The 12,854-nt window shown below is 38.3% G+C and overlaps 1 protein-coding gene across 8 annotated transcripts in view; it reads right to left on the bottom strand.

Moving 5' to 3' along the window:
• Positions 1-1,161: 1,161 nt before the first annotated feature.
• The window catches only part of ASCC3 (activating signal cointegrator 1 complex subunit 3), a 255,129-nt gene continuing 243,436 nt past the window's right edge, over positions 1,162-12,854 (bottom strand). For all 8 annotated transcript variants that reach the window (XM_014531334.1, XM_005883805.2, XM_014531335.1 and 5 more), the window contains 5 exons: positions 9,798-9,949; positions 7,771-7,918; positions 4,422-4,628; positions 2,050-2,225; positions 1,162-1,954 (listed from right to left, as the gene is read on the bottom strand). In XM_014531334.1, the coding sequence (XP_014386820.1) occupies positions 1,807-1,954; positions 2,050-2,225; positions 4,422-4,628; positions 7,771-7,918; positions 9,798-9,949 (831 nt within the window). In that variant the 3' untranslated portion in view covers positions 1,162-1,806. The remainder of the gene's footprint in view (positions 1,955-2,049; positions 2,226-4,421; positions 4,629-7,770; positions 7,919-9,797; positions 9,950-12,854) is intronic.

Genomic DNA, 12,854 nt, shown 5'->3' with positions numbered 1-12,854 from the left:
TCAAAACTCTGCCTAGATATCCCTAAATTATTTTTCTGAATAATAATCCACTGCTGCAATTACTTTATTATAGTTAGCTACATTTTATTTCATCACCAGGCTGCCTTGTTTGAGGGTAGGACATGTCTCTGATTCATGTGGGTATCAAACTACTCAACATAGTACTTGGAATGCATATCTGACTGGCACTTCTAATGGAGTTGATAAACTCCAGAGGAATTTGAACAGGAATATGGAATTAATCTGATTATGTTGGCACCTGCCCTGTTATAATGTACACTTAACATTAGAATTTTGAAGTAATGACAAATAGCATTGGTCACTTATTGTTATAAGGTAAACATTTCCATGCAAGTGTACCTTGCCTTACTAGTGCCTTCTGCAGCTTGTTGTGAACTAATTGCTTTTGACTTAAGAATAAGTTTAACTAGTCACATTATTCTTCCTTTCAGTAATGGACATAACAGAAATTCTTTCTTATTGGTCCCAGGCCCTGTGTCACATGTCTGGCGATACAGATCTTCCAGCTCCCCAAACCTACCTGCTCACTAAAAGAAATGGCACTGATAAACATGAAGACTACGACATTGTTTCTCCTCAGGTTCCTGTATGGACTGGAGAAGTAAGTGGCTAAGGTATGAATTTTAATTAGAAAATAAACGGCCAAAGAAAAAGCAGGAAGACCTCTTTACATGAAGTGAACTTCAGACACCTCATGACCTTGGTGTGTTCACAAGTTATTTAGATTTAATTTTGGGAAGTAAATGCCTGGTACCCACACACTATATTTCTTCTCTTTTTTTCTTTCTTCCTTTCTCTCTCTCTCTCTCTCTCTCTCTCTCTCTTTTTTTAGCATGGAGAAGGCGGTAAACACAAGCAATATGTTCTGGTTTCAGAAAGCCTTTTAAAATTTCCTTCATCACATGTAAAAACCTACCTGTAGGGGTTGAAAATTTTCTGTTTGCCTAGGAGCCATCCTGAAGAAGGAAAAGTCAAAGAGTGGTCTGTACATGATGCAACACAAATCGCACTATACTTCTCTCCTTGTGTAAATAAATATTTCAGAAAAAAAGTGGAAGTGAAGTTTTGACATAGAAGGGAATAAGAACAGAAGAGTAAGTAATATGATGGAGAAAAAGCAGGAGGAATAACTGAGTCAGCTTGTCTTCAAGTGGCGATCTAAATATTTTATTTCCACTAGTTACAGTATCTACATTTTCTAAGGTCAGTATATTCTGTTTTCATCATTGAGCTCTATAATGTGATTTTACCTCTATATTATTAACATTTATGACTATAAGAAATTCTGGAAATCATTTCTACATGTGGCAAAGTATAAAGTTTGTTAACAAGACACAATGTGTGCCACCATACAGGTATCTTACATATTTTATGCTTCAGGGTTAGAAATCTGTCACAATAAATTCTAACACTGTCACGTCTCAGTGTAGTTTTCCTTAGAAAAAAAAAAGAAGCTAATATTCTTGTAAACAGTACACTGTGCAATGTGAAATTTGTTTGATAATTCCTATATATAGTCGCAATATACACAAATTGATTCTCCTACAGGAGTATTGATTTTACATATAAGAAAATCCATGAAGACATTATAAAAGGCAACATTTGTTAAAAAGGCCACCGCAGTTAACTTGTGTTGAAACTGACTGCAGCTCCTGTCAATTTCCTGGGTGTCCTGAGGTCAGAAGTTGATTCCACCAAGGCAAACATCAAGTAATTCGACTCTGTCTAGGTGACTAAACAGCCAGACTCCTTAACCACTTCTTTCAAATAACTGCTGGGGTCAGGTTACTTCACTGTCAGGTCGGTCAAGGCATCGGAGATCTCCTCGTTGACCTGTGCAGAAATGCTCGCTGGTGTGACGTTGAGATGAATGTCGTACTGCTGGTCCAGGCCAAGGTAGCAGTCGCTCATTAAATACAGGGTGTAGATATACCTACAATAGAAAAATAGAACAAAGATGTCAAACCCCCTTGCCAATCACAGTCATATTCCATTCTTTCAGAATTTTGGTGGTAAGGTTCTGCTTACCTTCCTGGTGCTTCTGGGGTATAAAAGGAGATGGAAGCGACATGATGATTTCGAACATATCCTACTCTTTTCAAAGCAATAAGTTCTCTCTTATCCACTTCTCCTAATATCAAAAACCATCCTTCATCTTTTGATTTGGGGAACCGAGGAGCAACTGCATGGTTGTCTTGCTTTCCCTGTAAACCAGCAAAGAAAAAGATAAAGCATTAATAATTTCTGGACTTTCTATACCACTTGGTTGTGATTAAAAGGCCACAAATCTACACATTTCAGTCTATCTATCTGGGATGTTTTTAATTTTCTGGTTCGGTGTCTTGGATATGCTATCACTTATCTTTTTTCAAAATCCTCAAAATAATACTTTGTGGCTATAATTACCAGGACATTTTGGCTCAGTTAGAACAGAAAGCCCTGAATCTTGACACTAATTTAGTAAACTTTCATAAATAATATTAATATCCAATTTGAAGATGAACAAACTGAGATAAACCAGGTTAACCAAATTTTCCAAAGACGTATTCACAAGAAACTGATACGTGGGGGGGGGGGGGGGGGGGGGGGGTAAAAAAAAGGCAATCAAGACTAGATTCTAGACTTCAAAAAAATAAGCACTACACCACCCAAGACTAACACTCACACACAATAAAAACACATTCTAATAGAATATTAAAAAATACTTTCTCCGAGGAATGAAAAATTATAAGCCAAGCAATTTGTAAGATATATTAATCACCACAATTCAAGATTAGATATCACCATATTGACAGCACTTAAGTCTTTATTTTAGATCGAGATTATAAAATACATGATTATTCTAGTGAATCTGTAAGACAATGACATCATGGTATAAAAAGTGCTAATAAAGACATGTGTTAATAATGACAAGCTCCTGATCAGGCTTCATTCAAGATTTTGGAGGGACATGTTTTACTTAAGGCATTTTAAAAGACAGCATGGAGAATAATGTATTTTTCCAGCATTTACAAACAAAATTCAAGGAGTTGCTCTAGCCAGTTTGGCTCAGTGGATAGAGCGTCAGCCTGCAGACTCAAGGGTCCCAGGTTTGGTTCCAGTCAAGGGCATGTACCTTGGTTGCAGGTACATCCCCAGTAGGGGGTGTGTAGGAGGCAGCTGATTGATGTTTCTCTCTCATTGATGTTTCTAACTCTCTATCCCTCTCCCTTCCTCTCTGTAAAAAAATCAATAAAATATTTTTTAAAAAATACACAAAAAACACCGTTGTTAAAAAAAATTTTAAAGGGTTTATTTTGGCATGACTGAATCTAATTTTTAAGTAGCAATATTAAGGTTAAAAAAAAAGTCATAGGTTTTTCCCCATGATTTTACCTGTATGATTATTTTTTTTTTTTTTGTAAGTTTGGATCTACTAACTCATCTAGACAGTCTCATATTAAAGACTCTGAAATGCCAGAGGCCAATCGGTTCATACTCACAGGGACCGATTTTAGAATTAAATATCAAACAAGGTGGGACTTGAAGCCACATTACTGAAGGGACGTTGTAACAGGTGAAAGTTTCTCACCAGGCGATGTGTGAGAACAGAAGACAGTACTGGAGCACCACAGCCCCACTCCTGTGGGCTTATCCCAGACACAGGAAAGCCCCCGACTCCACTTGGCCCAAGAGAAGGCAAAGTCTTTCTTATTTCAATTAACATGGTTATTTCAAAACCCAATCTGGCCACATGCGATGCACTAATAGTCTCAGAGGACCAAATGATTAATTTTGATGGTCACAGGCAACAGAAAAGAGTGCAGTAATTGCAAATAAAAGTACTGTACATCTCTGGTCTGCATGAACACTGACAAAGCCCTCTCATACGCATTATGAGGGAGGAAGAGGCAGCTGTGGCAACTGAGGCACAGACAAGCTTAGTGTCTTATTCAAATTCATGGAGCTGGGTGGTGAAGCGTTGCTGTCATCTGCATCCAGCCCAACGTGGTTCCCACAGAACAAAGTGCTTCTAGGGCAGTGCTTTTCGAGCTTTCATGTCCTTAAAAAGTCATCTGGGGTGATGGGCAGAAGTCCAGATTTTGAGATCCCCCCTCCTGAGCTGCTGATGCAGACAGGCTGGAGGAGGGCCAAGGAATCTGCTCTTAAAGGCACTCCGGGAAATTCTGTTGGACTGTGTCTATGGGCCATATTTTGAGAACAGTCCCCCAGCAACATACTATCATGTAAGGTCGATATTCTGGGGTTGAACACTGGCACATGAGGAGAACTGAGTGAGGCCAGTTGAGAAAGAGGGATTCATGAATGACACGGATGCATTAGTAAGGGAAAAGATATGTGGGGTGCCACACGCTGGTGTCTGGTGTGAAGCATTTGAGAATGGAAACCAAACACTATACCTTGTGGAACCCAACATGGGCTCTCTGCAGGCTGACTTGAAGCACATACTCCTGATCAGCATGCAATCTGATCCATCTGTGGTCATTTCGCTTGTCTGAAGTCATAGTAGTGATAGAAAGTTCACTGTGTCCTTCGGAGTCATCCCACCAGCCTTTGACACTGAGGGCAACATCTATCACTGGTAAGTGAGATAAGAAATTCCATGCCTGAAAAAAAAGAAAAGAAAATATAATAAAGAAAGTTAATTTGATTAAGTCCAGAGTCAGTGCAGTGAGAACCTATGCACCATTTGCCTAGTTTCCCCCAATGGTAGCATTTTCCAAAACCAAAGTATAATATTAATACCAGGATATCAACACTGACACACTCCATAGCTTGTGTTCAGATTTTCCAGTTTTTCTTGTACTGTGTTCAAAAATAGCGTGCTTTTAATCTTTGTAGTTTAAAGTCCTCTTAAAATCAACTAAAAAAATTAATCATTATCTAAACTTGTGACCACTTTATTATAAATCCCTCCTAGATATTGAGTGACTACTGACTATACTAAAAGTAAGTTTAAAAATGTTTGTCATTGAGCTGGTTTGTGGTTTGTTGTAGAGAAGCCTCCATTCTAATATTTATGTGACTTCTGAGGAAGAGAGCATTGCTTGGGGATGTAAAAGTAACAAAAAATGTGATGCAACTGTTGATGTCAGTCAGCAACATCCACTGACCACTTATTGTACAAAACGGGTTTTTTTTTTTTTGGTCCATACTCTAAATTTATTCTGAAAGAAAAACATTTCTGTATGTGTATATCATAAGGGGCCTTATAAGTTCAGGGTTCCTTCTAAGAACAAATATATATTTTTGGCATTATATTGAGAATACAGATTAAAATGACACATACTAAAGGGGTAAAAAATACCAATTTTATTCTTATTGTTTAAATTGAATGATATTTGTGAGAAATTGGCATGCAAATAGTAACTGTTCATCATCATAGAATGAATGAATGAATGAATGAATGAATGAATTTCTAAGTCTCCAGAAAGGAGGAAGTAACAAAATAAACTTGATGTCCTCAGATAATTAATTGTCACCTTTTTCTATCAATTACAATTATGTGGCACTATCAGTGAAGAAAACTTCTCAATATAATGGCTCTTTTATCAGTTCCCATCTAAGTTAGTTTTTAAAAGCACATGAATACTTTAATTTTGATTTTCCTTTTATTTTGTTAACATATACGACAGATTTGCTTACAAGCTTTGATTTCCTGTTTGCTAAGACTTTAGTGCTGCTGAGCATACCTAATTGAAATAAAGTAGCCCTGATAAGTCAAACTACCCCTTAGGAATTAAAAAAGTGTAAGTCCAATGCAAATTTTCAATCTAATCCAATCCTATAACTTATCATGTGATTCTGAAATTATGCCTGGGATAGATATTTAAATAGTCAAGGTAACAAATGATGGCCTCTCCCCTTATGGAGCCAGTCATTCCAGAATCTAGAAGCTGCATGTACCACTTGATGTTCACTGACACCGGCCAGAGTAGAAAGTGACCAAGGAGACACTTCAATACACAATTTCTATAAAGTATTTAAATTTGTGAGACAACAAAAGTAACATATTTCTTGTTTAATGTACCATTAAGTTAGTTACCAGTATATGTTTTCAATTATTAGCAACACATTGGGATTTTACTTTATAGAAGTTGGATCTGGCTTTTATACATAGGTGTTCTTTTTGTAGCACTTATTGTTTTTCACCCTCAGTGTGTACAGAGATATTTGTTGGGTGTGTATGTGTGTGTACACACACACGCACATATGTATATAAAACATGAGCTATTTTTTACAGAAACTGCTAAGACATTTCAATACCAGCCAAACATATTTATCTGAGGATTAATCTTCATCTATTGAATCAGGCAGGAGCACTGCCATGCATACAATTATTTAATTAGCAGCCAAATCCGCTGCCAGTCAGCAGCCGTTCCAGGCATACTGATGGGGTGGGAGATGCAAATCTCACAGTCGTCCTGCTTTTTCTCATTACTACTGCAATTAGCACTTAAATTGATGCTTTAAACATACTAATTTCTGGAATAATTCAGGATTTGTATGTTACCTGGGATCGCCTCACTGCAGAGCCAACACCAGATTGCTCTGCATATTGAAGCACTTTTGAGCCAAATAACCATCATCATATCAGACTGGGCCAATTTGCATTTGGTTTTAAAGATAACAGAATGGCAATTTATGCAAATAAATTAAGTAAGTTTACTTCTGAGTTCTCCCTGAACTAATTAAAACAATGTTCTAATTTTTTATCACATCTAAAACTTGGCTTAAAATCAATATATGCTATGTTAGAAATCTTTGTTGCTAATGGAAGCCTTGTTTTGATTTAAATACATTGTTTTTATTCATAATTTTGATGGTAATTTAGTTAGAAAGGTAAGAACTTATTATGAATATTTAAATAGTTTTTGGTGCCAATTCTGGGTTCAACAGAAATTGAACAATCAGACTTTAATGCCTGTTACACTTTTTCCAAGTTTTGCTCAAAAATCAGTTCTACTGGGGGAAAAAATGACATGGTTTAGAAGTTTCTTTATTTTAATACCTGCATTTACAAGTCAGTGTGTTAATTATGTTACAAATCCTGAATGCTTACTTTGACACGTTTAGGGTAAAACTGCTTAAGACTTAAAGGTCTAGATATGCCAAATATTTCTGGCATCATTCATTCATATTTTTGGCCTTTCCAAAGATGGTTTGGAGAGATGACTTATATTGTTTTTCACAACACAGATTTAGTTTTCCATCTAAGTTATATGGTATAGAAATGAGGAGTTTATTTGAAGGAATACTTTAGAATCTAGTTACACTAAAGTGATTAAAATGAAGGCGGGGCATAAAAAAGTAACTGAGGGAACTGCATGAAAATATAGCCAAGCATAAAGGAAGTACGACTATGCTGAAGGGGTGAGGAGTGCGCCTGGGTCACGCAGCTTAGTGAAGGACAAGCTGTACTGGACTTTTCTCAGCCAGCTACTGAAACGACTCCTGATAACGCCAATGCTCCTTCTAATTACTGATACTATCATTATTTTTAATATCATTATTGAGCTCTCTATATCAAGAACTACATGAAGCAGTTTACATAAAAACATGCTGCTTAATTTTCACAAGAACTTCATGAGACAGGTGTGTTGTTTCATATTCATAATCATGGCTGGTAAATGGTGGACAGAATTTAAATCCAGGTGAGTCTGACTCCAATAACCAATGCTCAAAGTTAAAAAAACTCCTGGTATAAATTCCCAGAGTAAAGGAGCTTCAAAACATGGAAGGCCTTACCTGCTTCATTTTTGGGGCCGGCAGCTCATTTTCTATCATGGAGCTGAACACCTGCTCCTTCCCTCCACAGGCGTGGATCAGTTCAGGAAGGCACTCGATGAAGCCAGGGCCACCCACACGTGGACCCTTCACACCTGGGCTCCATTTCCTAAAAAATAATACCAACACCAACCAAATCATTCTTTCGTAGCACGAATGAGATTTTCTGACAATGATGGCTTATAAAATTTGAATAGTTTTTAAAAACATGTATTTAAAAGGCCGTTATTGGTGTCAAAATCAGCTTGCATTATTATTATTTTTTAAAATCCTCATCTGAGATATACTTTCACTGATTTCTAGAGAGAGAGAGAAAGGGAAAGGGAGAAAAACATTGATCAGTTGCCTCCTGTATGCGCCCTAATGGGTAATCAAACCCGCAATCCAGGTATGTGCCCTGACAGAAAATAGAAGCTGAAACTTTTTGGTGAATGGGAGGATGCTCCAACCAACTGAGCCACCTGGCCAGGGCCAGCCTGCATTCTTTAAGATTGTCAATCCAAGTCAGTATCACTATCACTACATAAAATGGGCAAATCATATCTGAGCTCGGTGAATAGTGAGGTTTGCAGACAGCAGGTTAGCAGAAAGCACTAATGTGCACCAATGCTGCTACGTGGTTCAAGTCTGAACTGGAGCCCTGACATGTTTTTAATGGATGCAGGCAAAGGACTCTAATATAATCACTTGAATAGGTTTTCATTGTAAATAGTTGGGAATGTAAGATTTAATAAAGTACATTTTGGGAATCTTTGATATTTACAGTATAAATAGTGCCAATCCCAAGAATGTAGCGCACCTACAGCTTATTCCCTATCTGCCGTTTGTAGAGCAAAAAGAAACATATAATTAAAATTATACTAATATAGCACTTTTCAGGGTGACAGTAAGAAGTGGACCAAATCTCCTAGGCCCCAGCAGCTTCCATAACAGGCTTGCGTGCTGAGTTGGGTAAGTACTCTTAGGTGTCTGCTTTACTACTGAAACCCAACTCCCGTAACTCTTAGCACCACATTGGAAGGGTTCCCGAAACTGAGCTGCAGACATATGAGCTATCTGCTTTCCCCTCATGCCACCAGCTGCTGGTGCGGCTCACTCTCTGAATGTGCCTTTTGCTTTCCAAGGGACAGCCCGTGGTGGGACTCAGCATCACGGAAACAACTGCCCTGGAACCCACTTGAGACAAACTGAGGGACTTTGCTGAGGAGACCCCATGTGTGGCTGAGGTGCTGGTTGGCACCTGCATCCAGATGTCTCAAATGACTGCCACTCCTAGTCTGGCTGACAAGGGGCGGAGGGTGCATGACGGCGACCTCAGTCAGACTGTTCTGCTGGTCCCCATGACTGTGAACCCACGTGTTGGCTGCAAAGTGTCTCTGAGCTGGTGTGAAAGAAACGTTTTCACTTAAACATTGCCAACCTCGCTTGTAATGTGTACTGTTCTTTTCCTTGCTAAAATATTTGTAGCCATGTACATAGGACCTAAGGGTAAATAACTTGATAATAATATAGACTCATCTTTTAAGCACAGGTTATATCTTGAGCTGTTAGTATACATAACTACCCAGTTTTGGACATTTTGTAGATGCACAATTTACGTTTGAACTATGGATTTCAGATTCTTCGAATCTATTCTGCAATAACAGAAATTGGTCATTTATTTTGCTTTAGACAACAAAGTAGTTTAGCATCTTCTAAAATAAAGGTTGGTACTGTAAAGGAATAAACACAGTTAAAATAGAAATGCATCCAATGTTGCAAGTGAAGAACAATTTAATAGGAGGTTAAAATGAACTGCAGTTCAGCTTGGGACAGGATCGAATTCCAAGTGAGAATGTTGCCTCACGAGGCCCCATCTTCCTCTGGGAAGTGGGGGCATTTTCCCCGTGAGGAATCAACATTCTAGGCACAACCTGAAAACCAAGTGACCACACATATAAAGAAAATGAATTTTTTGAAATTTAAAGTCCAATGACATTGACAATTACCTGAAGATGTGAAGATGGTGCTGCTCTATGTGTGGGATTGTGAGAAGAGAAGACTCTTTCAGCCACCGACCCTGGATCACCATCTGAACCAGGTGAGTGATGTTCAGGGCAGTCACCAGCCATCCCTGGTTTGCAGTGACATCGAGCATTGCCTGATCAGGAAAAATGCACAAGTTACAAGGATACTATGGCACAGGCCCTCTCTACGGGAGCTGATGTCAGCTTAAACAAAAAACAAACACACAAAATTTCCCAAGCATTACACATAAATATATAATGAAAATGGGAACCAGAAAATAAACTAGAGTCGGATTGAAGGGAACAATCTCCTACAGCATTCATTGTACAGTACTTCTTACAAAGTGAACATTTTTAGATTTTTTAGGGTGGCAATGACAGCCAGATAACACTGGTACACAATAATAAAACAAAGAGAAAAATTCACTGTACTTTGGGAGCAAATACCTATATCATTCACTGTATCAAGACCATTAACAGCTGCATTAAAATAGTAAATCTGTCTTTCCAAAATTTAAAATCAATAATGGTAAGGTGATAGGAGGTTTCCTTGCCAAAAATTTACTTTCCCCCCCAAAGAAGACAACACTCCACATGCTAGCAAAGGGGGCACTGCCAGTGATACACTGAGATGATGAGAAGCTATTCATATTAGTCTATACATTTAATCTAATGTTTCATGGACAAACAAATGCTGCACTTGCTAAGGCAAAACTAAACAGTGAAATCTTATTTAAACAAAGGAGATGTTTACACAGGCAAAGCTATTTCAATTAAATTAGATTCCGGAGAATGCTGACTTAAAGACACAGACATTAGTATCCTGATCCAAGGCAGCTATTTACATAGTTTTAGGAGAGTCCTCTCTTATTTTGGGAAATAAAGAGATGAAGGTAAGAGAAATTAGATGTACCTAGTACATAATTAACATCATATTAATAGTAAATATCCCACCAACAGTAAAATACTTATCAAATGTACAAAATCTATTAGCAGATTTTTAGAAATAATTTTTAAGGTATATTATTTTAGTAAAATTAATTTGCCATACTACTTAGTACTATTGAGATAGACACATTTTTTTCTTCTAAGTTTTGCATTTCCTATTTTATGTTCTCTAATTTACAGAATGTCAAATAGTTTTAAAAACATATGGCTAAACCAATCTGTGGTCTTTTCATTTACATCCCAGGGAAACGGGTCGATGTTTCTGGATATCATGGTTAATGTGTTGGAACGGGCAAACTGGTCTTGAGTGCCCATGAGTCCATTAATTATACATCATAAAGCCTGAGTGCTGGTACAATAAACATATTTATATGTATGTATAAGTATGTATAGCAGTGTGTTTACATGTACAAACATACATGTGCATAAATCTACGGGAAATCTACTTCTATTTTCCCTGTTTCTCTGCAGAGCTGATTAAAACACTCTGCCTTTCTTTGAAGTGCATGAGACAAGCAGGTCATGATGAACACCACCCAGATAAAAACAGCATTAGTTCACAAGTCACAACTCTTGAGTTCTTTGAGGGAACGGCAAAGGAAAGGAGAAATGAATAATTATATCTAATCCAGAATCATGATGATGTTAGAAGTTGTAATGCGGAGTAACTATGGTGATTTTACTTGTGATTTTACATTACAGCTTGACTGGAAATAAATTCCAGACCAAAGGCTCACATACTAGAAGAGTTGGATGGATGGACCATATGTTTTTAACTTTGAAGTTTTCATGATGAAGTTGAAAGATCTCATAAAATTTATGAGAGCTCCCCACAATTTTTCATTGTATGACCCAGATGTGAAAATGTAAAAAATCATGCAAAGTGATTGCTTACATGAAGTAAATGAGAATTTGTATCGTGAATTGGAAACTATTATTTATCTTGTTTTCATTTAGAGAAAAGGCAGGTGGGGAGACCGGGAATCTGGGACGATAAAAGGTTCTGCGACTACTTGAATGTGGTGAGCCAAGTGTTCAAGGCCTTAGTTCTCTGCTCAGTCACTCCTGGCCTGTCCTGTTTTCTTCGCCCACCACTGCCTCAGTGCTGACCCTCACCAAATCACCTGAAATGTTATAAAAACCCCTTTATTCTCATCTAATTCTTCTTCAATTCGTAGTTTATATTGTTACCAAAGTAAATTTTTATTGATTTTTTTTTTTTTACAGAGAGGAAGGGAGAGGGAGAGAGAGATAGAAATGTCAATGATGAGAGAGAAACATGGATCAGCTGCCTCCTGCACACCCACTACTGGGGATGTGCCCGCAACCAAGGTACATGCCCTTGACCGGAATCGAACCTGGGACCCTTCAGTCCCCAGGCCGATGCTCTATCCACTGAGCCAAACCGGTTAGGGCCAAAGTAAATTTTTAGAGAAATAAAACTGATTGTTATTTCTCTGCTTACATTACTTCAATGGCTTTGCACTGTGTAGAGGACAAGAGCTAACAAGCTTCTCTGCATGCCAGTCAACACCTCTGATGAGTCTGTTCCTGGCACACCCCACGGGCCCTTCCTATACTAAGTGACTGACAATGTCCCACATTCACCCTTGCTCTTAATGTTCTTTTTGCCTTTGCACTGCTCCTTCATCTCATCTACCCAGGAAATGCCTATTCCTCCTTCGTCTAGCTCAAATGCTGCTCCTTCCTGTGAAGTCTCCCTGTTCTTCCAGATGGGTTGCAGGCACTTCTTTCCTTTGCCTCTGCAGCTCTTGCCACAGGCCACAGGCCACCACCGTCCTATTGTGATTCTCTGTTTACACGTCTGCCTTTAAAATGGTAGACTCCTTGACAGCAAGAATCTGGAAATATTCCTTGTCACCATACTCTTGGTGTAGTGCACTCAAAAAATACTCTTTTTGCCCTAACCGGTTTGGCTCAGTGGATAGAGCGTCAGCCTGAGGACTCAAGGGTCCAGGTTCGATTTCCGGTCAAGGGCATGTACCTTGGTTGCGGGCACATCCCCAGTAGGGAGTGTGCAGGAGGCAGCTGATCGATGTTTCTCTCTCATCGATGTTTCTAACTCTCTAT

The sequence above is a fragment of the Myotis brandtii genome, unplaced genomic scaffold (assembly GCF_000412655.1).
Source record: "Myotis brandtii unplaced genomic scaffold, ASM41265v1 scaffold8, whole genome shotgun sequence".
Taxonomy (NCBI): Eukaryota; Metazoa; Chordata; class Mammalia; order Chiroptera; family Vespertilionidae; genus Myotis; species Myotis brandtii.
Note: the sequence above shows the minus strand (reverse complement) of the source record. Positions and strands in the feature narration are given on the sequence as shown.